The 25,400-nt window shown below is 32.8% G+C and overlaps 1 protein-coding gene across 1 annotated transcript; it reads left to right on the top strand.

The window, feature by feature from the left end:
• The first annotated feature begins 5,418 nt into the window (after positions 1-5,418).
• Positions 5,419-8,018, top strand: LOC147277876 (bidirectional sugar transporter SWEET1-like). Its single transcript, XM_086253531.1, has 6 exons — positions 5,419-5,649; positions 5,796-5,832; positions 6,080-6,175; positions 6,712-6,991; positions 7,097-7,216; positions 7,511-8,018. Exons 1-6 carry the CDS (start codon positions 5,616-5,618, stop codon positions 7,700-7,702), a joined length of 759 nt encoding a protein of 252 aa, XP_086109657.1. The 5' UTR covers positions 5,419-5,615; the 3' UTR covers positions 7,703-8,018.
• Positions 8,019-25,400: the final 17,382 nt, after the last annotated feature.

Raw genomic sequence — 25,400 nt, forward strand, 5'->3', positions numbered from 1 at the left:
GCCGAAAAGTAGTGAGTCCTACCAAGTTAATATGCTTCCATCCCACAAATTGTGACCTAAAGTCTTGAGTCAAATTAAGTAAACATTAACTTAATTTTAAGCAAAAGATTGGTTCTAAGCCACCAACATAATTTTGTATTTACATGATGATACAATGTATTTGACAGACTGGAATGTAAATTAACAAAATAATATATATTCATAACAACATTATAAAATGCATGTTTTCAATGACAAATGAATTAAAATCTATAAAGAATTAAAGACTAATATGATTCAGATTATAAATTTATAATTTATAATCTAAAGGAAACTAAATTTTTATAGTAAATTATGTTTACCAAATAATATGATATTGTTTTCTTAGTTTGTATTTGGATTTTTTTATTTCATTTATTTTTAATAAATTAAATACTGATTATCATTTGTAATCCAAATTTAATACACAAATTTGACATTTCTTTTTTCTTTGACTCAAGCAAGAGTGGAGGAGGAGGGATCCAAGTATCCAACACAGACTGTCGATGCAAGGGTAAATGCTAGCTCTTGACCACTGAGCTACAATTAAACCCCTCACTACAAATTTGGTATTTTATTATGATTGAGAAATGTTATGTTCACTAACACATTCAGTAAAAATTAACCTAATTAATTATTCAAATTCATTGATTAGAAATAACAAATTTACTGCACTATCTTACTCCAACAGTCCAACCGCATAAAAAGTATCCTTTTTAGTTTCTTATATATATATATATATATGTATTATATTTTGGGTTGGGGCCCAATGCATGTCATTTGACATTTCCTCATCTGCAACTGACTGCATCAGTTACTGCCATCTTATGTCACGCTGCAGTTTGTTGTTGTTTTTCTCTTTTCTTTTTATAAAAGAAAAATAAAATAGAAAACTAGGAGATTAACCTCAAAAATTGTTTTTTATCCAAGAAATAAGGAATACATTTTGAAAATAAAATTTATTTTAAGTACGATAGTTTCTAAGGATAAGAATCTGAAAATGTACTCAAAAACACTTCAATTGCAGAAAATAAAAAATTATCATTTTTAAAATCGGAGAAGCTTTTTACAATAGAAGAAAAATTGTTATCATAGAAAATTATGATTAAATATCAAATCTCAATAATTTTTTGGTATAGCATGAAGACTATATAATATTTCAATTAAACTACCAAATTTAAATATAATTTTTTAGATTAGGTCAAAAATATATTAACCCTTTTGATTTGAGCATTTTTCATTTGATATTTTTATCTTTTGGCCCACATATGATAGGTGTTAGTAAAAATTTATAAGGTTTTGACAAAATTGTCCTTGAGGCTTTTATATTATCTTAAAAATTTGTTAATATAGTTTTAACTTCACATTTAGTTGTGACTGTACGACACTCATAACTTCAAATTTAGTTGTGACTGAACAACAGTCACAGTTGAGTTGTGACTTAATTGAATTTTTTTTAGAGAAATTATACTACAATATAGTATAAATAGAGGTCAAAATAATACAAAATATAGTAGTGTGAGTTGTCTCTTTCAATTTACCAAGACAGTCACAGTTAAGTTGTGACTGGATTGATATTTTTTTTTAATACAATATAGTATAAATTAATGTAATATTTGTGATATAATATTTTTTTTATTTTTTTATTGTAGTGGCATGTGATGTAATATTTGTAAATTCTAATACATTTTACTTTATTATTTTGTTTGACTTTTCAACTAGTACCTAATCTAAAATGTTATTTAATTTTGGTACATAAACTAAAAAGTTAATGAAATTTAGTAGTTAAAATCAATGGACATTTATCAAGTAAATATAGTTTTTAAATGCACTCAAAATATGCTCTCAATCAATATGCACTCAAAATATGATTATCAGGTTCTCAAAAATAACTTTTGGCTCTCGCCCTAATTTCTCTAAAATCAGTTTTCTTAAAAGGTACCCCTAAGTGTTTTTATCAATATATATATATTTAAATGGCTTAAAACATAATTTAATTATGTATCATAAACCTAATAAGATATCTAAAAAATCATTTAAAAACAGTCGGCTGTCGCTCCGACCGGTCGACGAGACACATAGAATAAAACACATAAAGGAGGAACTTGGGCGACCGGTCAGAGCCATGGACGACTGGTCGCTGAGTGGCGCGCAATAAGCACAGACTTAAATAAGCCATTTGGGCGACTAGTCAGAGTCATGGATGACCAGTCGCAAGAAGGAAGAGAGTCAACCTTCAACATTTTTCAAAGGCACTTTAAAACACAATTTTGCTAACAACTCAATTCTAGATGCAACGTCCTAAATGAAATGTATGCAAATGTAACTTATCTTCGAAGTTGAGCATCAGCATCGAATGTGACACTCTTCCCCAAAGCTTGACTTTCTGTGAGACGCAAGAACACTCAGAACACTCTAAGGACACTAAGGCGATTACAACTCAAGATTTGTCCTAGGAAGATGCCAAGACTAAAATGATCTTACATGAACCACTAACTATAAAAAATGTCAATTTAGTCCACGAACTTTTCAAGTTGTATCAAAATAGTATAAACGTTAACTTGCATCAAAAACTTTAATGGAAACTGGTCATGTACCCAACAAGTGACCACATTTTAAATGATATTTCAGTCCGTTCATCACATTTTCATGTGACAAATTTCATTAATTTTTGGATGGAAGTTAACATTTGTATTGTTTTGATATAACATGAAAAATTCATAAATCAAATTAACACTTTTTATAATTAGCAAACCAAATTTAGAATCAATGTAAAGTTTGTGGACCATTTTGGTATTTAACCCTTTCTAAATTTAGTACCGTAGAAATTTTAGTTTTTAAAAAACATTAGATCACAATCCAAAATTTCAGATTGTATTCTAATTTCTTAAAATTATTTCCAAATTGGGAACCAGTTAAACCATGCCTCACTTTTCCCTTGATATCCCTACGTACTATCATTTTTTTTTGTGGTGTAGATATTATCTCTAGAGCAAAGTTGTTTTCATAGAATTAGTACTCATTTAAGACATTCACTAATTGGATTTGACACAACTATATGTTGAAATCAATGAACAATAGTTCATTGAATGAATTCACCCATGAAGAGATTGCCCCTTACTTATTTTTCCAATAAAGTCACTAAGTCATGAGTACAACTAGCTAGTTCCATTCCCTGCGTACTATCAATTTTTTTTTTTTTTTGGTGTAGATATTATCTCTAGAGCAAAAGTTGTTTTCATAGAATTAGTACTCATTTAAGACATTCTGGGATTGGATTTGACACAACTATATATTGAAATCAATAGTTCATTGAATGAATTCACCCATGAAGATATTGCCCCTTCCTTACTTCTCCAATAAAGTCACCAAGTCATGAGTACAACTATTTGTTTTCATGTATAATTGTGCCCAAATTGAGCAGAAATAAGTATAAGATGTGGTTATAAATAAGACCAAGAAGTTAGCTTATTAATAAGGACAGCAAGTTGAAAATAGGGTTTTCGTGTAATTTTGGCTTATATTAATAAGAACAGGAAGTTGATCTTACCATTTTTATATATAGAAAAATAATTACAAATAAGTCAATAAAATATTTCAAAATTATAAAAAGGTCAATACTAAATTTTTTATTCCATTTTAATCAATCATATAATTTTATAAATTTCGTTTTGATTAATAACCCTGCAGGCCCTAACCCATTACTGGTTTTTTTTTTTTTAGTTCGTTTTACCCTTTTGCTCCAGTCCATGGGTTTTATTTTAATGACAGTGGTTGTAATTCTTAGTATTTGTTATGTCTTTTTTTGTATAATGCATAATTTCATTTTAGTCAATAGTGATTATTTTGAAATTTAGAAAATATTCATTGACCTATTTATAATTTTGAAATATTTTATTGACTTTTTTTGTAAATAATCCTTTTTTATATTGTTATTTATTACGAAGTATTAATTGGAAGTGGCCAACTGGTGAGTCGGCGAAATTTTCTTAGAAAATCATGAGTGGCCAAAAAACTGTTTTGTCTGCGGTTATAAATGAAGAACTTGGTGAGTTATTTCACTTAAGTAAATCTGCAGAATCAGTATCTTAATTCTTAACTACTAAATAAAGATATATTCCCATTTATTCCCAATAAAGGAAAGGGAAAGTGATGAGTTAGCAAGATAGATATATATATATATATATATATTGCCATTTATTTCAAGTATAGGAATGTGCAAAGTTGATGAATTAGCAAGATTTATTCCCAAGTATAGGAATTGGACAGTGGATCATTTGAGCCAGAAATAGCTTAAAAAATTAATTAATATAAGGTAACCATAATGTTTACTAGACACTGATTTATTTGTGGATTCAGTCCAAAAATATCATATTGTGATATTTATACCAAGAATGACCAACAACTCTACCACAAATAATAAAGACAAGTACACTAGAGGAAATCTTGAGTTTATCTCTTAAGTAGGTAGTTGAAGTACCTACTTAAGAGATAAAAAAAAAAAAAACTATCGGTCATGCAGGCAAGACTTGGCCTTAATTTAAGACTTTAAGTGTAGTATTTTGGTCATTTCACATTTTAATGATTTTTTTTATAACCACATTTTAATGATATATGTTTTGGGTTTAGGGTACTATCGGTCATGCAGGCAAGACTTGGTCTTAATTTAAGACTTTAAGTGTAGTATTTTGGTCATTTCACATTTTAATGATTTTTTTTATAACCACATTTTAATGATATATGTTTTGGAATTAAAAAAATTAATCTTCATTAAAAATAGTCATTTAATGAAGTTCCCAATGTCTATTATGAAAAAGTTATATCAATATTTTTGAACAATGACATCCAAATTTATGGCTCCCCCATGCATTTAGCAAGCAACACACCTTTTCTCAAATGTTCTTTTTCCCTATCAAAAAAATGTTGTTGTTTTTTTTTTTTTTCATTTTGTCCTGCACCTTCTTTCAAATGCGAAAGACAGTTTTCACAAGTTACACAAATAACCAACCTCTTACAGTTCTTACTTCTAAGCGCAAAAAAAAAAAAAAAAAAAACAAACAAACTCCCACAGTTATTTTACTGTTTACCGCCAACATTTAAAACCAATTTAATATAAAAAATAACAAAAGTGACAAAGTGAGTGCCCTTTTTCTTTTTTAATTTTTTTTTTCAGGTCCATCCACAATATTCCATTGTTTTACCCCACCTATAGTTACACTCCTAGTACCTTAGTACGTAACTACGTATCGTCTGCATTGATTTCAAGTACGCAGATTTTCTGACAAAATTTCAATTTTTACCGCAACAAAATACCACTCACGCAGTTACTCTCATATTCTGTTTCATTTTTTTTTTTCCTATATAAACCCCATTCGCTTCTTGCTCCTCTCAAATCCTCCCATTGCCATTTTCTGAACCCAAAAAAATCAACGCTTGCGCCTTTCACCGATAATTTTCTCTCCGTTTTCCTTTTCTGGGTAGTGTTTGGTTCTCCAAGAGAATTTCCTCATCTGGGTCTCTCTTATTTCCCGTTCTTGCTTCCTAGATTTGGCGTGTGAAGTGCAAGAGATCATCATCATCATCGATCAACAACAACAATGAATATCCCCAAGTTCTTGTTCGGTATCTTTGGTGGGTTTGTTGTCTCTTCGATTTCCCATTTCGATTTTGTTTTTCTCACTTGGATTTCTTTCATTGCACTCGTTTTTGGGTTGTGTGTGTTTGGCTCTGTTTCTTGGCTCTCTGATTTCATGGCTTCCTCTGTATCTTTTACGCAGGAAATGCCACTGCTCTGTTCCTCTTCTTGGCTCCAACGTATGCTCTTCTCTCTCTCTCTCTCTCTCTCTCTCTCTCTGTCTCTGTCTCTGTCTCTATCTCTCTCTGTTTCTTGAATTCTTTTGTGTCAAATTTCATACTCTATAACCATTTCTTGAAATGGGTATCTTTGATTATCTGCATAATCTGCAGAATTCCAAAGAAAAGTTCAGAACTTTTAGATTTTTGATGGTGTTTGTTAAGTTTTGTTTGAAATTTTTTGGATTGATTTGGCTTTAATTCATAGGATTACGTTTAAGAGGATCATAAAGAACAAGCACACAGAGGAGTTCTCAGGCATTCCGTACGTGATGACTTTGCTCAACTGCCTGCTTTCCGCTTGGTAAGTATGCTTCTCGTTCCTTCAACGGCTTCATTATTTTCCCTTTTTTAATTCAATTTCCTTCTTTACCATTTTAGCCTCCCTACTTTGGTGCTTAATTCACACATCAATTTGTCTTCTTCTCACTCAAACCAGAGTAAATCCCATTTTTACCCCTATAGACGCCTTGGTTTCATTGGGTTTTCCTCTAATTCTTTGATTCGATCTTTCTCTGTCATTAGCAGTCAGTCTGTAGTTTCTGAGGATCAAAGACTTGTTTATATAATCTTGATGTTTTTTTGTGCTACATATTTAGTTTTGTGCAATTCAATTTTTTCCCACAGTTTTTGATGCCATTTTTACCCCTATGTCTGCCTTGGTTTTCTTTGGGTTTCCTCTAATTTTTTAAATGGGTTCCTGAGGGTCAAAGACTCGTTTACACTCTTGATGTTTTCTGTGTCACATATTAGTTTTGTACAATTAAATGTTTGCCCACATAGTTTTGTGCAATAATAATTAACTGGGTTTGCATAATTTGCAAAAAAATGATCAAACAGGTATGGACTACCTTTTATTTCCCCAAACAACATTTTGGTGTCAACAATCAATGGTACTGGTGCAGCAATTGAAGTCATATATGTGCTGATTTTCATCCTATATGCCCCCAAGAAAGAAAAGGCCAAAATTCTTAGCCTCTTCACATTTGTGCTTGCTGTGTTCTCTGTCGTGGCCTTGGTCTCAGTCTTTGCTCTGCACCACAACACCAGAAAAGTCTTCTGTGGCTTTGCAGCCGCCATATTCTCCATCATCATGTATGGCTCACCTCTCTCAATTATGGTAAGTTATCTAATTAATTCTATCCTGATTATTCAATATCCATGTGTTAATTAATTGAGATTAAGTATGTATTAATTTGTGTTTAAACTGTGTGTGTGGATGCAGAGGACAGTGGTCAAAACTAAGAGTGTGGAATTCATGCCATTCTTCTTGTCACTGTTTGTGTTCTTGTGTGGTACTTCCTGGTTCATCTATGGCCTACTTGGCCATGACCCATTTGTTGCTGTAAGTACCTAATTATGACCCTCCTTTCTTATTACCCCTCTGAATTTCTGATTAATTAATGCCTCTACATATTGCTGAGATGTCATGGGAATAGGTACTGCTGCTATATATACAAGTTTTCAATCTGTTTCTTTAGCATATGGTAGACTTTTTCATTATACTTTGATATAGTTTGGGGTCAAAAAGCAAAAATCACGGATTTTTCACTGACCCATATCCATTTGTTGAAAACCCATTTATTAGAAAAAAAAAAACCATTTGTTGTATATAAGAGAAATGCTATGGTGTGTGCAGGTGCCAAATGGGGTAGGTTCTGGACTTGGGGCACTTCAGCTGATCTTGTACTTCATCTACCGTGGCAACAAGGGCAGTGGCAGCCTTACCAAGAAGCCCAATACTGCTGCTGGTGATGAGGAGTCTGCAGAGATGGGACTTGCAAAGCCTCACCAATCAAAGCAGCAATCAAATGGCAATGGAACTGCCTAAGACCATGGGCACCTCTAGCCTGACCCACACAACATTAATTCCTCCTCTTGATCATCACAACCTCCTGGTTTTGTCTAGTAGTGAACAACCTTTTGATTTGTTTGCAGACTGCATTTCTCCATGTGCTGTTGTTGCTGCCAAGCTAGGCTTGTACACCAATTGTTGTCATGTTATATTGCTCAAACTTTCAATTTAGACCATAATTAGGAGATTAATTTCAACATGGATGTTATGTTGTTCAAACTATCAATCTAGACCATTAATCAAGAGATTCCAAATCATGTTATATTCAATATATAGTCAGTATTCTAGACCATTAGTCAATATTTATCTTGTTATATGCAACATATAACCAATCTAGACCATTACACTCCAGTTTGGATGTAGAGTTCAGATTTTCACTCCAATAACTTAACATGTTCAAGTGAAATTTAATTTGAATGCTATGTTGTCCAAATAATCAATTTAAACTATTAATCAAGTGAAATTTAATTTGAATGCTATGTTGTCAAATAATCAATTTAAACTATTAATCAAGTGAAATTTTGTTTTGTATGTGCTATACAAATATATGACAACATAACATTGCAATATAACAGTGTGATTTAGAGGGCCAATTTAAATCATGAATCAAGGGAAATTTTGTTTAATTAATATGTGCCATATATATGTCACATATTTGGAGGGCCTTTGTGAACAGTAATTGTGAACGGTGGGATTGTCGTGCAGTTGTGTCATGGTCCAAAGACACTAGTCCTTTACCTATACGTTGTTGCTGCTGTTGTAGAAGTTGTTGTACAAGTTTGCTTCCTATTAATGACAAAGCCAAATCAGATAATGATGGAATTGGAGGGAATTAATAAAATCAATTTATTTTTTTGGGGTCTGATTTTTGTTTGATTTCTATATGATCATCACTTTGCTGGCTTTGTTCTCTCGTACGTGGATGTCAAAATCCAGAATATGCTCTTATAAAAAGCATTTTGTGTGTGTTTGTGTGAAGTATTTGTGTGTGTTTGTGTGTATTAGATGGTAGAGAATTAGAAACTTGTCATTTCCATTTGAAATACGTAGTAACCTAGACAAGGACCTGATTGAGTCCATGTTATGTGGACGGTGGATTATGACAATTTGGCATGTAGTTGTATGACTTGTGTCATGGTCCAAACACAGGAGTGCATGTGGACAGTGTGATGATCAGCACAATATATATGGAACAACCTGTTTAATCAAGTTCTATCAGCTTTGAACATCTTGTACGTACTTGCAATTGCAAATTGAGTGTTGAGATGGAAGGTACGTAGGGTCAATTTAATTTAGGGGGGTACATAAGTAAAAATGACCCATTGATAATTTGTTCTCAAAAAGCTTGTTTTATTTTGGGAAAATGTTTCAAAAAAATTTTAAAATTTGACCTCTGTGTCAAAAGATGATGCGTATTATATGTTGTATTAATGTGTCTTTTTAACTTTAATTTTAAAGCCAATTTTCCTTTTCTGTCCAAAAAAGGGTCATCTGCGTGAAGTGATTTGACTTATATAGACTTGTATTACAAGTGAAATGACAAATTTACCTCTAAAAAGTGATCATGTGCATGACACATGATAATTTTTGGATTAAATTTGAAACCGAGTTGACGGAAGTAACATATTGACCTGCAAAGTAAAGTTGAGGTGGCAAATTGGTACAACGCATAATTCATATCCTAAATTGACACATGGGCAAAGTTCAAGTCTTTTTTGAAAAAATTTCTCCTTTTTCATTCATGGCCCATTAAACATAGAAGGCGCTCTTATCCTCACGAACAGAAAAGGTTGTTACGCCAGATCGGATTGGATTGGACTGACTAAACTAAAATATGTTAAATTGTATTAAATTACTTTGAATTGAACTGTATATTTTACTGTGATTCTAGAGTTTTTTTAATAAAACTTAAGCAACAAATAATTTTCTAAATTCGTGGATTGTAAGAATTATTATTTTTGAAAAGAAACTAAGAGAAGTAGATTGTAGTCATGGAACATACTTACATACATTCTCCAAATGCCAATTTCATTGCTTTGGGAGAATGAGAATGGTTCATTCCCATTCTTAAGTGTACGTGACTGTGAAAGGGATGGTTAAAGACTATGGGTTATGACCTTACAAATATGCTTAGGGAAAAAGAAATGTATGAATTGGGCTATAGCTCATTCAATCTTTTGGTAATTAAGTGGCTGTGGGGACTTTTGGTTTCGGTCAATGGGTTATGACCTTACAAATATGCTTAGGGAAAAAGAAATGTATGAATTGGGCTGTAGCTCATTCAATCTTGTGTATAGTTTCACGGTACTACTAAAACATTAAAATGGTCAAAACATATAAATGATTTCATTATTTTCTACCCAATCAAACAACAGAAAGCAAATGAAGCTTAAAAAACTTTCACTCAAGCCAGGAACATAAGAGATTCTTCAATGGGGTAGTCGCATCACGTGTGTAATACGACCTTCATTAATATACTGATATGTGTACCATATACGTAGTGTTATAACACTAATTCATTGTACCAGACACATGGTATAACTGTCCCATTTAAGACCCTTTCAAGTAACATCAATATTGAGCTCTACACAAGGGTTTAAATTTCGAAGTTTTCGACGAAATTTCGCCGAAAATTTCGTTTTTTAGGGGTTCTGAAATTTTAATACGGATTCGACTAAATTTCGGAAAATTTCGGCGAAATATTCGAAATTTCGAATGCCCCAACAGCCAAATTTTTTTAATTTTAGAGAAATTTCGACGAAATTTCACTCACAACCCAGAAACCCAGCCGCCTCACGCAGTCACTTACCCAGAAAGCGAGCCGCCGTCGCCTTTGTTCAGCTTCACCACTCGGAAATGCTCGTCTTTCGTGGACCCGACAGGGGGGACGCGGTAGCGGCGCGGCAGGGGGCGAGGCAGGCGGCGCAGCAGGGGAGAGAGAGAGAGAGAGAGAGAGAGAGAGAGAGAGAGAGAGAGAGAGAGAGAGAGAGAGAGAGAAGAGAGAGAGTGGAAAGGTTTTGTTGGAGACTCGGGGGGGAAAGAAAGAAAAGGGAAGGAAGGAAAGAAAAGGGAGAAAAAAAAAAAGAAAGGAAAAAAAGAAAAAAAGAAAAGAAAAAAAAAAGAAAAAAAGAAAAAGAAAAGAAAAAAAGAAAAAAAGAGAAAAAAAATTAAAAGGTTTAGAGTAGATTGGAGTTTGGGGCCTTTGGACAATTGTAAAGAAAATAAAATAGTTTGGGTTTTTATTTGGCTTTTTTGGAGTTTCATTTAGTTGTTTTTAAACCCTAAATTTGTAAACTCTAATATATTTCAATATAAAAAATAATTTAAAATACTCTAAAGAGCCTAAACCCTAATATCATATACCATATCCTAGTTTGAGGTTTTTGGGCAATTGAAAAAAAAAATGATTTGAGATTTCGTTTGGCCGTGTTGGAGTTTCGTTTAATTATTTTTAAACCCTAAACCAATAAACTCTAATACCTTTTTATATAAAAAATAATTAAAAATATCCTAAAGGACCTAAACCCTAATATTCTATACGATATCTTAAATAATATAGAGTATAGATTATAAAGTATATAGAATTTAGTGTATATATTATAGAGTATAAATAATATATTAATTTTATTTATTCATTATACTAATTTTATTTCATAGTATTTACCTTCAGCGCGCATTATATTCATCTTATATCACATGAAACTTACTATATAATTTGGTTTCTTCAATTTTTTTTATCAATATAGTAGATAATATGTCAAATAAATATATAGTAAAGTTTCATTCAAAATTTCCGTATTTTGATAGTAATTTCCATCGTTTCCGTTTAATTTCTGTCGAAATTTTAAAATCTTCGAAATTTCCGTCGAAATTGCCATCGAAATTTCTTCGAAACCCGAAATTTTATTCCTTGGCTCTACATTATTTTTAATGGATCTGTTGGGCCTTGGAATTGAACAAGATAGAACATGTGTACAAAGAAAAAAGTTCAAAACACTACTGAAACCATTTGGACCAAAACTACAAAACCCAAATGACAGGACCGTCTCCAGATTCCATCCTGAAACCCGGAGAGGTCCTGCGGGAATCCAAAATCAAGGAAAATCCTACCGAAAATTCGGCAGAACCTCCCCTGAAAATGGACTAACCCAGAAATTTCAAACCTGTTAAAAAGCACTTCTATACAGCAACCACCTCTACCACAACCAAATAGGGTCTCAGACCCAACAATTTCACAGAAATCCAACTTAAAATTTGTAGAGTGGTTATCAGAGCTGCTATTCTATTATAAGGAATTTTTACACCGAAAAATAAAATGACGCCTACTGGTCCGAGAAGGAATAGGGATGTAACCGCCTCGACGTGATTGGCTCGACCTCCACCAAAGCTACTACCTGGGGGGACAATTTAAAACAAAACAAGATAAACTGTGAGATAACTCAGTGAGTGGACAGTTTAATAAAAACGAAAAACATAAGTAAAATTTCTGTTTCAGAAAATCCTTCAAAAAAACCACGTTTAACTCTAAAACCTCACGTTACTCTTTGAAATCCCCCAGTTTTAAAACAATTTCACAAGTCTTAAGAATGTTATAAAACTCATGAAACTCAAGGAAAGGATAACTCAAAACACATTTCTCAATAACCAGCCATCTAAATTAACAAAGTCATAAAAATAATAATAAAATTGAAATCATTATAAAACTCGAAAGATATTTCTCACTTAAAATCCATACTTAAACTCTGAAGATAAAATATTCATTTTCCACCATGCTATATACCCTGAATAACCTAGCTATATAACTGTGTGGAATTTCTGCATCGCACAGGCAGGCAATATCCTGGCCATACACACGCGTGGAATGAATCCAACACGTGCAGGCAATATCCTGGCCATACACACGTGTGAATAAAATCAGCACATGCAGGCAATCCTGATTGTACGTGCACGCAGAGCAGCCCCCAAAGGGCGAAGCATCCCGACACACGGCCCAAAGCTTATATGTGTGCCGTGATGGGTCCCAAAGACCTATTAAATCTGATAAACTGGAGGGTACTGCAAAGGTGGTTTGAAAACCATTTCTCCATAATCCAAATAAATCATTTTTCCACCAAGAATAGAATAAGTGTACTTTTCCAAGAAACTTTAAATCCATGAACTTATTGCATAAATTCCAAATTCAAAATAAGTTATCCTCCACAACGAAAATTCCCAAATTAACAAAGTCAATACTCAACATGGAAATCTCATTTACAAATTTTCAAACAAGATAAAATCTCATGTTTGGTTTTCCAATAATTAAATGGGCGAATAAATCATTTAAAACCCATAATTCAATTAAAATCAAGGTCAAATTCACAAGTCATCATATTTGGATAAAATCATTATAAAAATCATGACTTAAATCTTGAAGTTCCTGAAAATCATTTTTAAGGAAAACAAAATCCAACTCACTACTCAGAAATCAATTACTCAAGATATTAAACATGAACAAATCCATGAATTTATAAAAACGTTCAAGAAACCAAGTCCACTCACAGTGAGAATCCTAGCTCCGATCCTCCGCCGAATCATTTCGAGCCGTGGTCGTCTCGTCTAATTTCAATTCGAACGGTGGCCAGAGGTGGCCGGAATCCGGCGAGGGAGAGGCGGCGGGTTGGGCTTCCTCTGGCCCTGATTTCGCGCGTGTGGGAGCTGGGCTGGCTGGAGGAATGGCCGGGAGAGGTGGTCGGCGTCGGGAAGGCTTGCCGGTGGCCTGGGCTGGTCGGGAAATGGCTGGAATTGGCCGGGCTGGGCTGAGCTGATCGCGCGCAGTGGGGGAGGAAGAAGAGGGAGTCACGGAGAGGGAGAAAACTGGGGGGGGTGTCTGTGGGGTCGGTGACGACGAGAGGGACTCGTCGCCGGCCTCTGGTCGCCGGGGAGTAGGCCGGAGCTGGCCGCGCCGGTGAGAGAAGAGGTGGGGAGGTGAGTGAGCTCGGGGAGAGAGAGGGAGAAGTGAGGGAGTGCGGGAGAGAGAGAGAGAAATAAAAAGGGAGAGAGAAAGTTCTAGAGAGAGAGAAAGTTTTAAAAAAATCTGATTTTTTTTAAAACCCAATTTGTCCATTTTACGAAATTACCCCTCGCTTCAAACGCCCATATCTTTCAAACTGTAACTCGGATTGACGCGTGCCGGGTGTCTATGAAATCGTGAGTTTGAAACCTATCCAACGGATCCGAAGTCAAAATCGAAATCTCATTTATTTTAAAAGTCAACTTTGGGTCAAACCCCAAATTAAAACAAAAATAAAAATTTAAATCAAACCCCTTTTTATTTTCCAATAAATCTCAAAATCTTTAAAATGCAATTCCACACCTTAAAAAAAATCTCTTAAAAAAAAACATAATTAAATAAAAATTTAAATTTCTAGTGAAAATTTGAGTCGGGTCGTTACACCAAATGTCAAAAGGAAAGCAATTATTATTAAGTACTCAAAGACATTATCTTCTCAAAAAAAAAAAAAAAAAAACAAAGTACTCAAAGACATTAATATATGACTTTGCAAAAAAAAAAAAAAAAAAAAAAAAAAAGGACATTAGTATATGTACTAAATTTGATTGTTTTCCATCCATGTAGGCATGAGTAGTAAATTTGATTTTGGGCTCGGTAGGCATTAGTATATGTACTAAATTTGATTGTTTGATTGTTATTGTCTATATATATATATAAATGCTCTAAATCTAATTGGTTAGTAAGTTAATATGAAGCTAACCATCTTTTTTTGCCCACTACATAATATAATCTTATAATCTGAACCGTTTATTTTTAGGCCCCATTTCAAAATTTACCTTTGTAAAAAATCTCCAAAATCAGAAATCTTTTAGTCATTTGATTATCATAACAATCATTTATTTGCTTTTATCGAAACATAGTATTCATATATTTATTTGATCACAGTTAGATGACCAAATGATTTCTGATTTAGTTGATTTTTTGTAATGATAATTTTTGAAGTGTGGCCTAAAAAAGGATGGTTCGGAATCTGAAATTACTCATGTGGTGGGCCCAAAAGCGTGGTTAGCTTTGTATTAACTTGTGTTACCCCCAAAACTCGCAACGAGATTTCGCTAGAAATCCTGGTTGATAGCACTGTAGTCCTAGTTGATGCGAGGGCGTGCCACTGTTCTTGGCCGAGATGGTCGTAACAGAAACTGTAAGTTTGATGAGTTGTGTGATTTGTTTCGGGTCTTTCTTCTGTTATCAAACGATTGTATAGTAAGCAAGGAACATGAACTCACCAAAGGTTTATACTGCCTTGATCCTCAAGGACTTTTTAGACATCAAAAGTTTCTGTGACTATGGCTTTAAATTCATAAGTGAGACTGATGTTTTGCTGGGTGATTGGATGCATAATGTAACAATAAACTTTAATGAAGAACATGTGCACAATCTGATTTTCCTGGAAACGAGATACAATGGTAGTTCTAACAATGAACCTCATGATTCATACATTAAACTTAATTATCAAAACTTGAAAGAAAATCAATACCAAGGGAAAAACCTCAGCAGAGCTACAAACAAGAAATGCTTAAAGCTTAAGAAATTGAAATGATCAAATACAAATAGCTTATGAGTAAGTGACTGAGTGGCTGGGAAGTTGTGAGGTTGAGAAGATGAAGATCTTGAGAATTTGAAGAAAGGTTAGGAGCTGAGAGTGTTGGATATTGATTTCAAGACTTGTGTCTTTTTGTGTTGATTGTGGATGCTTCTTCCGTTGGATTTTTCTCCTTTTATACTTGAATTTTCTAAGTGTGAACGCTCCACTTGTGCCGCCTCTCAAGGGAACTTGTTCCTGATCAACTCTGCATATTCGACGGTGGAAGCTGGTTTTGAAACTTGCTCAAACAGTGTTAGTCTCACATATATTCTTTTTGAAACTTGTTCCTGTTTGAAATGTCACTTCTTACTATCTGGGACCGTCATTTTGCTTATTGGGACCTATGTCAATACTTTTCTCACTCCATTTGTTGATTACTCTAACTTCTGACAAAAAGATACTTCTTCGTTGTTCTGTTTGTTCTTTTATTCGGCGAGAAGTTGATGAAGCTATTCTCGGCAAAAAAGAACACTTGTGATCTCTGAAGTATGGCTCTTTTGGTGAGAGAAGTTTGCCGGGTTCAAATTTGTTTGCTTATTCCACGCGGCATCTCTATTCGAGCAACACGTGGTGTCCTTAAAGATTGAGCTTACTAGTTGGGCTAATATTTGGACATGAGCTGGGCTTGGTCGTTGGGCTTTAGTCAATTTGGGCTCGGCTATGATTTTGGCCCAACACCAAATTATGGTGTAAACAACTTACTAACCAGTTAGTTTTATAACACTATATATATATATATATAAAAGAAAAGGAAAATGAACAATTTATCGCGCACTTGCGATCAATATCTAAGTCAAGCAGGGGAAGCTAGAGATTGGAGACGTTGATATTTACAACATCTACGCTCCACTTTGTATAGATGATCAATCGATCACAACCTGGCCAAAGCTACCCCAATTGGTTCTGTAAGTCAAACCCGAGTACAATGGTGACAAAAATTGAGAGGAAGATAGTACTAAGTAAAGGGGGCAATATTATCACTTACAGTCTTATACTTGTAAATTAAGGCATTGTACTTGTAAATTAGGGGGGATCTTTCATGGTGGTTCCATGTAAGAGTGGAACATCGATCACGTGTTGTCCTACCTAAAAAAAAAAATCAAATTGAAAGCATCATACAAAATGAATTTTTTTGCTTACATTTTCACTAGGTGAGTTCTCCCTGATGTTCATTTAATTGTTCATCACCCAAAATTAGTATAATCAAAAGAATAATGATATGAGAAAAGAAGAGATGAAGATTCGAGGGTTTATGAAGTTTAGGTTTTTGTAAGAAGGTGAGTGAATATGGAGGGGTACGTGGGTATAGTAGATTTATTTTATTTTCTTTTTTAGTCAAGTTCTTAGAAGTCATTTTACAAAAAGATAAATTTGTCATTATTTTTTCATTAAAATATAGGTGGGAAAATTAGACAACCACTCATATTTTAATTGACATGATATTCCATGTCATTAAGGCATAAGATTAAGACACTCTAGCATTGTCCAAATTATAATTATATATTACTTTTTTCTTATTTTCTTATGGGATTTTTTTTTGTTGGGGATTAGCTAGTGATACAGATCACATGCATATCTCTTGCTATGCAAAGCTGGGTGGCATTTTGTTAAGCTCCCCATAAAAAAAGCATTAAAAAAAGAGTATTACTCATATATATATATAGCTAGGAATTAACACACATCTATAAAACTTTATTTTACATTTATGTATAGTCCCATAATGACACGTCTTAATAGTATAAGATCTATTTACTACAACCACCATTACAACATACTAAATTGCTACTAGCTACCATATATAGTACTGCATATACTAGAACATTTATTTAATATATAGTCCCATATATAAGACAGGACATCATATATGAATAATGCCTGTATATGTGACATTTTTGTAATTAGCTAGGTCTCTACTAGGACCACCATTTATTACAAACATATTACATACATATATTACTACTTGCCAGCTAGTGATTAACGGGTGCATTAATTTTTTCATTTAATTCTATTCCATATACGATGCTCCCGGCCACTCCTTCCACTTCCTCTTGGGCCTCAAGGTAAGGGAGGAACCCTTGACTCATCCTTCCTCTGCCCTTGAGCTGTTGATCCATTCATCGATGGAGGCTATTAATATCAATTTTACATCATAAACATAAACAGGAGATTAATTAGTATTACTACATAATAGCCATATAAAAAAAATGGTAACTAGTAAAAAGATCCGTAGATCAAGTTTTAGGGATGGAGGAGAATATGTCATTTCTAGTAAAAGTTGATAGTTTTGACTGGATAAGTCATTTATGTATAGACAATTGTATTCACATTTTCAGTTTGTCATCCTACATCCCTAATTCAACTTATTAATTATTTTAAAACACTTATAAAAGGAGTGTAGGATGACAACTGGCGAATAACATTCCCGTTTATATAAGGCCACATTTGTTTAGGGCAGTTGTGATGTTTTAATTAGTTTCTTGGGATTGTCTCAATGGAACTGCATTAGCTAATTAGTAGAGTTAATAAGGAGTTTTTAGGTGAGTTAATTACACTTACACCCCCTGAGGTTTATCGTCTTTTCACTTACACCCCCTGAGGTTTTAACAATTACACATACACCCCTTGAGGTTTCAAAACTGTTGCGTATAACCCCCTATAATGAGACGAAAAATGATGAGAAATTATACAAAATGGCATGTTAAGGGGTTAAATGGCCTAATAAGATTACTCAAGTTGTAAGGTCCAACTTCAATACAAATATTTTCTTTTTTGTTTATTTATTTTTTTCTCTTGTAGGGGGTTATATGCAATAGTTTTGAAACCTCAGGGGGTGTTTGTGTAATTTTTGAAACTCCAAGGGATGTATGTGAAAATACGATAAACCTCAAGGGGTGTAAGTGTAATTAACTCGTTTTTAGGTAGTTAAGCATGCATGAGAGGCACGTGGAGCACTGTCAGTGAGTAATCTCAAGTTCGTAAAGAAAATAGACTCACAGTCGGAGGCTTCCTAGTGTTCCCCCATGCGTTCACCCTCATCGCTGCAGTCTGTCAAGTGTATTTAAACCCAACATAAGATCAAAAGCAAAAAAAATTATTCACAAGTGTAAAACAAATTAACTAGCTAGTCATCAAATATATAATTAAGAAAAACTTCAAAAACAAGATCCGTCCAACAGCGTGTGTAACAACGTTCTAGTATTGTTTGTGCTTGAACGTTCGAATACTTTAAGACATCTCGTTGGACGGATCCTGTTTAAGAAGCTTTTCTCTCACATACATACATACATACATATATATATATATATATATATATATATTGGGTTTGAGGTAGGTAGGTAGGTACCCAAGCTTTTTCATATTCCTCTTTGGTGAGGGTTCTAGGCTCGTTTGGAAGGGCAGAAATATTCCAATCACTTTTCAAAGAGCACTGCTGTCTCTCCATGGTCTCTCTTTTTTCTTTTTTTTCTGAACGAACAGACTGACTTTGAAGTGGTGGTGGAATAAGAGATTGGGGCTCTGGTGAATTGGAGGGGAGGCCAAGGCCTCTATAAATAGTGGGTGTGAGAGAAAAAGGTAAGGTTCCCATGCAAGGACGTGGCAGCCATAGGAGTGTACAAGATTGTCCATTCATGCATTTAGCAAATGATCTTTGTCCCAAATGTAACCGCTGTCGGTGCAAATAGTCTTTACACAGAAATTAGTGAAGATCCAAAGTAGAGATGAAGTTGAATAAAGAGATCAGCAAAAGGGTGTAGAGATCGATACTGCCAAGATTGCTCACCTGTTAAACATGAAGGTGCTTTGTTTCTTGGCGCGGGAAATACTCTGCACTCTACAAGCGTTTCAAGCACAGTTAGAATTGCAATAATTAAGCGGTGGATCAGTTAAAGGGCAATTAGGGACCGTTTTAATTAATTAATTAAATCATTTTTAATCTGTACTTTCAATCTTTCATTAAGATCTTCAATTTTTTAATCAGCAAATGTGATCATTCCTTTGAATTTAGGCTTGGTTTTTTAGAAATTCATCAAGGTCCTGTTTTTTTTTTTAAAGATTTTGGACTCGTTTGGTAGTACTTTTTAAAAGCGTTTATTAATTCTCAGTAGAGCTTTTACTAGAAGCGCTTATGCTCATAAATACATACAAATTTTTATATAAATTCCAAGTGCTTCATGCAAAAGCACTTAAAAGTATTTCATGAGGACGCACTTGACATTGTTTCTCAAAAAACTACTTTAAAGCGCTTTATAACCCATAAGTACTTTTATTCATTTCTATCAAACGCAAACAAAATCGTTTTTACTAATCTGAAAGCGCTTTTGGCAGTTCTAAAGCTTCAATCTTAATGAAAAATAAGTGTATTCTCATATATGTTCAACTAGAAACACACTGTTCAACTATAAATTTTTTTGTTTCATCTTTCAAAAATTGTGCACTCAAATAATTATGTCATATTATATAACTAATGACAAATTAATTACAATAATAAGTAATTTGCCGTACTAGGTCAAAATTAATTGAAAATACATTTTTAATTTGTTTTTTTTTTTTTCGGTTACAAAGGGAGGCCAAGGAAAGAGGCCTAGAGGGGGGAGGGGGGGATCGAAACCCGGTGAGGTGGAGGGCAGCACAACTGCTTGGCCAACTGGCCTACCCCAAGTCCTCATTTTTAATTTGTTTTTGACTCTTGAAAGTTAGCGCATAAGTTTTGTCGTCATCCTTAAAAAAAAAAAAAGTTTTGTCGTCATCCTCATAAACAGAATAACGAATAATTTGATGTATTATGTCGGTCCAACAATACATTTTTAGAATTGCCATTATGAGAATCATGATGAGAATGTTATCATACACATATTTGTCGTATATTGTCGATTTATCGGCTAACAAAAAACAACATAACGAAACTTTTATCATTTTATTGTCAATACCTCGTATCATATACATACATACAATTTTAGCTAAAACAATGGACACATTGTAGTAAAATTATTTTAATAGTCAAATTTTTAGGTTACCTTTTAAGATAATCATGCCAAAAAAATCAACAAATTATTTAAAAATAATTTAACCATTTAATTACTATCACTAACATTTCAGTATTTACTGTAAAGATGATGTTCGCCTATTTATCTAAGGAAGATGCTATTTACCTGAACTTTTTCTACCAACTTACATGACATTTATACATTGAACTCTAAAAAAGAAACTAAAAAAATAAGAAAGAAAAAGATAAACTCTGTCAAATAAATTGATATATGCCACGTAAGTGGAGAAAAATAGTTGAAACAACAAGCATTTTTCTTTATGTAATAACAATTATATGTCTAAATGGTTTCTAATTCGGCAAATTTTTTGCAAGAATGATCCTTAAATAGAGACTTCAAAAATAAAAAGTTGAGATAAAAAAACTCCAATGTGGAGTTAGATAAAAAAAAACTTTCAAATATGTTATAAACTAAGGAGAATATAGAAAAGTAGAGAATAGTAGCTAGAGAGACTTGAGTGATTTTCTTATTAGATAAAGATGTCTATTTACAGGCTTACAATGATAGGAACAATGATTTAATACCCATGATTTGTAGGTTATAAATCATTAAATGTGATCATTAGGGCATAGGTTACGTACATAATATCCAAATGTGTAACTTATGGACATTATGGTGGTCATTCACATTAATGCATATATCACAACACTCCCCCTTGGATGTCTACCATACAATGATAGTTGCTTCATTAAAACATTGTTTGGAAAACCCAATGAGAAAAAAAAAAAAAAAAGCGAAGAAAAAATAGTATAGCATTATGGATCATTGATATGGTGTTGGACGTGCTTATGTTGCCTCGTAACATTATGGTGGTCATCCACATTAATCCATATATTTACAAAAATCTGCCTTGGATGTCCACCATACAATGATAGTTGCCTCATTAAAACCTTGCTTAAAAAATTCAATGGGAAAAAACCAAAGTGAAGGAAAAAAAAAAAGTACAACATTATGGATCATTGATATATATGGTGTTGGACCGCTTATGTTGCCTCATTAAAACCTTACTAAGAAAAACACAATGAGACAAAAATCTAGTCAAAGGAAAAAGAGTACAATGCATATATATCCATAATAGTATACTTCTTGATATTCCCCCTCATAAGAATCTCCCCTTCATGATTGCAAGCTTCAATTTGACTGCTTATAGAGTTGATCGATGCAAACCTAATAATTTGTTGTATTATGTCAGTCTAACAATACCTTCTTAGAAATGTCATTATGAGAATCAAGATGAGAATTTTATCATACACATATATGTTGTATATTGTCTATTTTTTGGATAACAAGAAACAACATAACGAAACTTTTATCGTTTTATTGTCAATATGTCGTATCATATATATATGTATATATATACATGGGACACATTGTAGTTCAATTATTTAAATCATTATTTTTTAGGGTTTCTTTTAAGAATCATCCTTAAAATAATCAACAAATAATCTGAAAATTATTTAACCATGTAATTACCATCACGAATATTTCAATATTTAACTAAAAAAAATTGTGTTTGCCTATTTATGTTAGGAAGACGTTATTTTTCAATAAAAAAAAGGAAGATGTTATTTATCTCAACTTTTTTACATAGAATTTATACATTAAACTCTACAAATAAATAAAAACTAACAAAGAAAAAGATAAAGTTCCTTGTCAAAAAAATTGGTTCCACGTAAGGTGGGACAAAAAGTATATTGTTTTTTATGTAACCACAATATATTATATGTCCTAATGGTATCTAATTCGACTAACTTTTTGCAAGAATGATCCTTAATAGAGACTTAAAAAGTAGAAAATTGAGATCATTAAACTCCAATGTGAAATAAGATATAAAAAAAAAAAAAACCAACTCCATTTCGGAATTGTCTCCATAATGCATCCTTTATTTTATCTAAAATATGCCATCTCCTAATTAGTATAGCATTATTAAAACCAAATTATTATTCTTTAGAGGAAATTACAGATTTGGTCCACTTATTTTATACCTAGTTCAATTTTGGTCCATAATCTTTTTTAAGTTCTGTTTTGGTCCACTAATTGTTTCATTTGTTCAGTAAAGGTCCAGATTTGTGACTTTAAATCCTTTGGGTTGTGTTTTCTTCAATTATAATTGAACTATAAGTTATATTTCATCATTTCTTAGTCATAAAAACAAATTTGGAGTATTATAATCTAAAAGAATTGAGATTGGGTGAAGTTTGAAAAATTGGCAGTTTCGGGTACCCTACTTTGGGGTCAATTATCTTGAGTTTTAGAACTCCAATTTGAATGATTTTTATATGGTTGTAAAGAAGAAATACATAGCTTTAAAACAAGTATATGTTCGCTGAATTTGAGTGAGATTTGATAGGATAAAAAGCATGCCAAATTTGAGAAAACAAATATGGACCTTTACTGAACAAGTGGAACATTTAGTGGACCAAAACAGAACTTAAAAAAGATTGTGGACCAAAATTGAACTAGGTATAAAATAACTGGACTAAATCTGTAATTTCCTCTATTCTTTATTTCTTAATATATTACGAAAAAGAAATTAGAATTGAATATGATCCGATGAATAACAATTACTATATATTATCATCTCACTAATAAATTTGAGCATTGAAAATATAGGAAAATTAGGTGCTTATCTTGATGTTGATGAAATTAACAGCTTTAGTCCACTTATTTTATAGGTAGTTTAATTTTGGTCTACGATCTTTTTTAAGTTCTGTTTTGGTCCACTAATTATTTCACTTGTTCAATAAAGGTCTAGATTTGTTTTCTCAAATTTGGCCCGTCTTTTACCTTATCAAATCTTAACCAAATTCAACAAACATATACTTGTTTAAGCTATGCATCTCCTCTTTACAACCATATAAAGATCATTCAAATCGGAGTTCTAAAACTCAAGATAATTAACCCTAAAGTAGGTTACTCGAAACATCCAATTTTTTTCAGAAAATTTTTCAGAATTTTCAAACCTCACCCAACTTCAATTCTCTTCGATTCTAATACTCCAAATTGGTTCCTATGACTAAGAAATGATGAAATACAACTTATACTTCAATTATAATTGAAAAAACACAACCCAAAAGATTTAATATCATAAACCCCAAAACTAAAATTTCGAACTAGACCTTTATTGAACAAGTAGAACAATTAGTGGACTAAAACAAACTTAAAAAAGATTGTGGACCAAAATTGAACTAAGTATGAAATAAGTTGACCAAATCTGTAATTTTCTTTTTTGATGTCTATGGAAATTTGTTAATGGTGTTCTATTTACTTGAAATTTTTTCCAAAGAAACAAGAAAAAAGAACTAATTAACCATACAAGATTGAAAAGAGTCAATTACGTACACTTAGCATAACCTTATGTTTTGGACAAAATTAGACTTATTATGGTTTAGACAAAATTACATGCACTTGGGCACTTGTCTTTAAAACATTTTGACGTAAGATCTAATGTTTCAGAATTATTTCAATTTGATCCTCCCTTAAATTTACAGTCAAGTCAATTATTAATTATTGATATGGCGTTTGCGGATCTCACCTCACTAAAAAAAACTTATGGTGGCTAATAACCTTACATAGTGCTTTTTTTTTTTTGTTAGAATTTTTTGTAGTATATATCTTTATTTAAAAAAAAAATATAAATTTTACTTAAAATATGTATACATGTCAATATATTATTGGAGGTCGTATCAAATATATTTAGCACGACCTCCACTATTGAAGGATCTCTCCTTACAAGAATGCCAAATTATACCACTTGGATTAATGGTTGCTACGTGCATGTGGACAAAATTTAAAAAAAAATTAGAAAAAACCATTGATATTTAAAAGTATGAATATCAGATTTAAAAATAGCAAAAAAAAAAAAAAAAATCAAAAGTTAAAAAATAATAATTTTGTTTTTCTTTCTCCGTCCTATTCTTTGGCCTTAAATTATTTAAGGTGGACAAATAATTTAAAGTATGAAGATCATCTCCCCTTCTCCATCCTCTTCTCTAGCCTCGTCTCTGCTACATTCTCATCCTCCATCCTCATCCTCCATCTTCCCATGTGGAAGAAGAAATTAGTGTGATGGATCTTCCCATGTGGAAGAAGAAATTAGTGTGATGGCCGGAGCTAGTTTCCATATTTATGTTTGCATAGTGTGGAAATTTATGGGTTTGATTTGTACTTATTGTAACTTATTGGCCAGTGTTGGAGCTAAAATTCTTGGAAAGAAATTAATTAGCTAACAATAAATGATTGATTGAAGAACTGACCTAGAGATGAATAAGTGTGATTGATGAGTTCTTGATATCCGGAACACGAGGGATGTCCTCCTGAAAAAGACACTCTAATCCCCAAGTGTTTGCTCAATTAAGTTGTAAGTAAAGCTCAGAGTGATTGTGTACCTTTCCCGTTCATTCATTCGGGCTATTTATAGATAAATCGATCCTTGCTTCCCAAGAATCCTCCTCCACTCTCACACTATGAATTTCCCGTTTTGCATGGGCGAGTGGTGCTTGAGTGGAGTGGATGGAGAATAACCACCCACGTTCTTGGATCATAAGAACATGGCTTATTTCCACATGTGGGTAATCTTAAGTGATCTTATATCATTTTGACTTGATCCTTTAAGCAGGTTCCACCTCTGGGCCTGACTTGATTATTCTCTAACTATGCCTTGGGCATTAAGGAAACTATTCTATGTGTCATATCTCGAACCTCAGGTATGCAACAGAGGCACTTACCTTGAATGCCCGAACAAATTAATACCACTAAATTAAGTATTAATTATCTCCTAAGATACTCAAAGTGGGTTGAATCAGAAATAATAAATAGCGAAACCATGTGAAGTAAAAATAAAACTTCTTTATAAAACGAACCCCTAAGGTTACGATAATTCATTGCAACCTTGAAGAATTAAATAAATTCAAAATATATGGCAAACATAGAATAAAAGGTTTCAAAGCTATGCAAACGTATAATCAAAGTAAATAACTCAAAACCATTTATGCT

The sequence above is a fragment of the Dryas octopetala genome, chromosome 8 (assembly GCF_963921425.1).
Source record: "Dryas octopetala chromosome 8, drDryOcto1.1, whole genome shotgun sequence".
Lineage (NCBI taxonomy): Eukaryota > Viridiplantae > Streptophyta > Magnoliopsida > Rosales > Rosaceae > Dryas > Dryas octopetala.

What these genes read in the sequence shown, in the direction of transcription:
- LOC147277876 (XM_086253531.1), top strand. Translation starts at nt 5,616, where the DNA reads ATGAATATCCCCAAGTTCTTGTTCGGTATCTTTG. An exon ending in AACTGCCTGCTTTCCGCTTG is followed by an intron (nt 6,176 to 6,711) that starts GTAAGTATGCTT and finishes ATGATCAAACAG; the next exon opens with GTATGGACTACCTTTTATTT. An exon ending in GCTCACCTCTCTCAATTATG is followed by an intron (nt 6,992 to 7,096) that starts GTAAGTTATCTA and finishes GTGTGGATGCAG; the next exon opens with AGGACAGTGGTCAAAACTAA.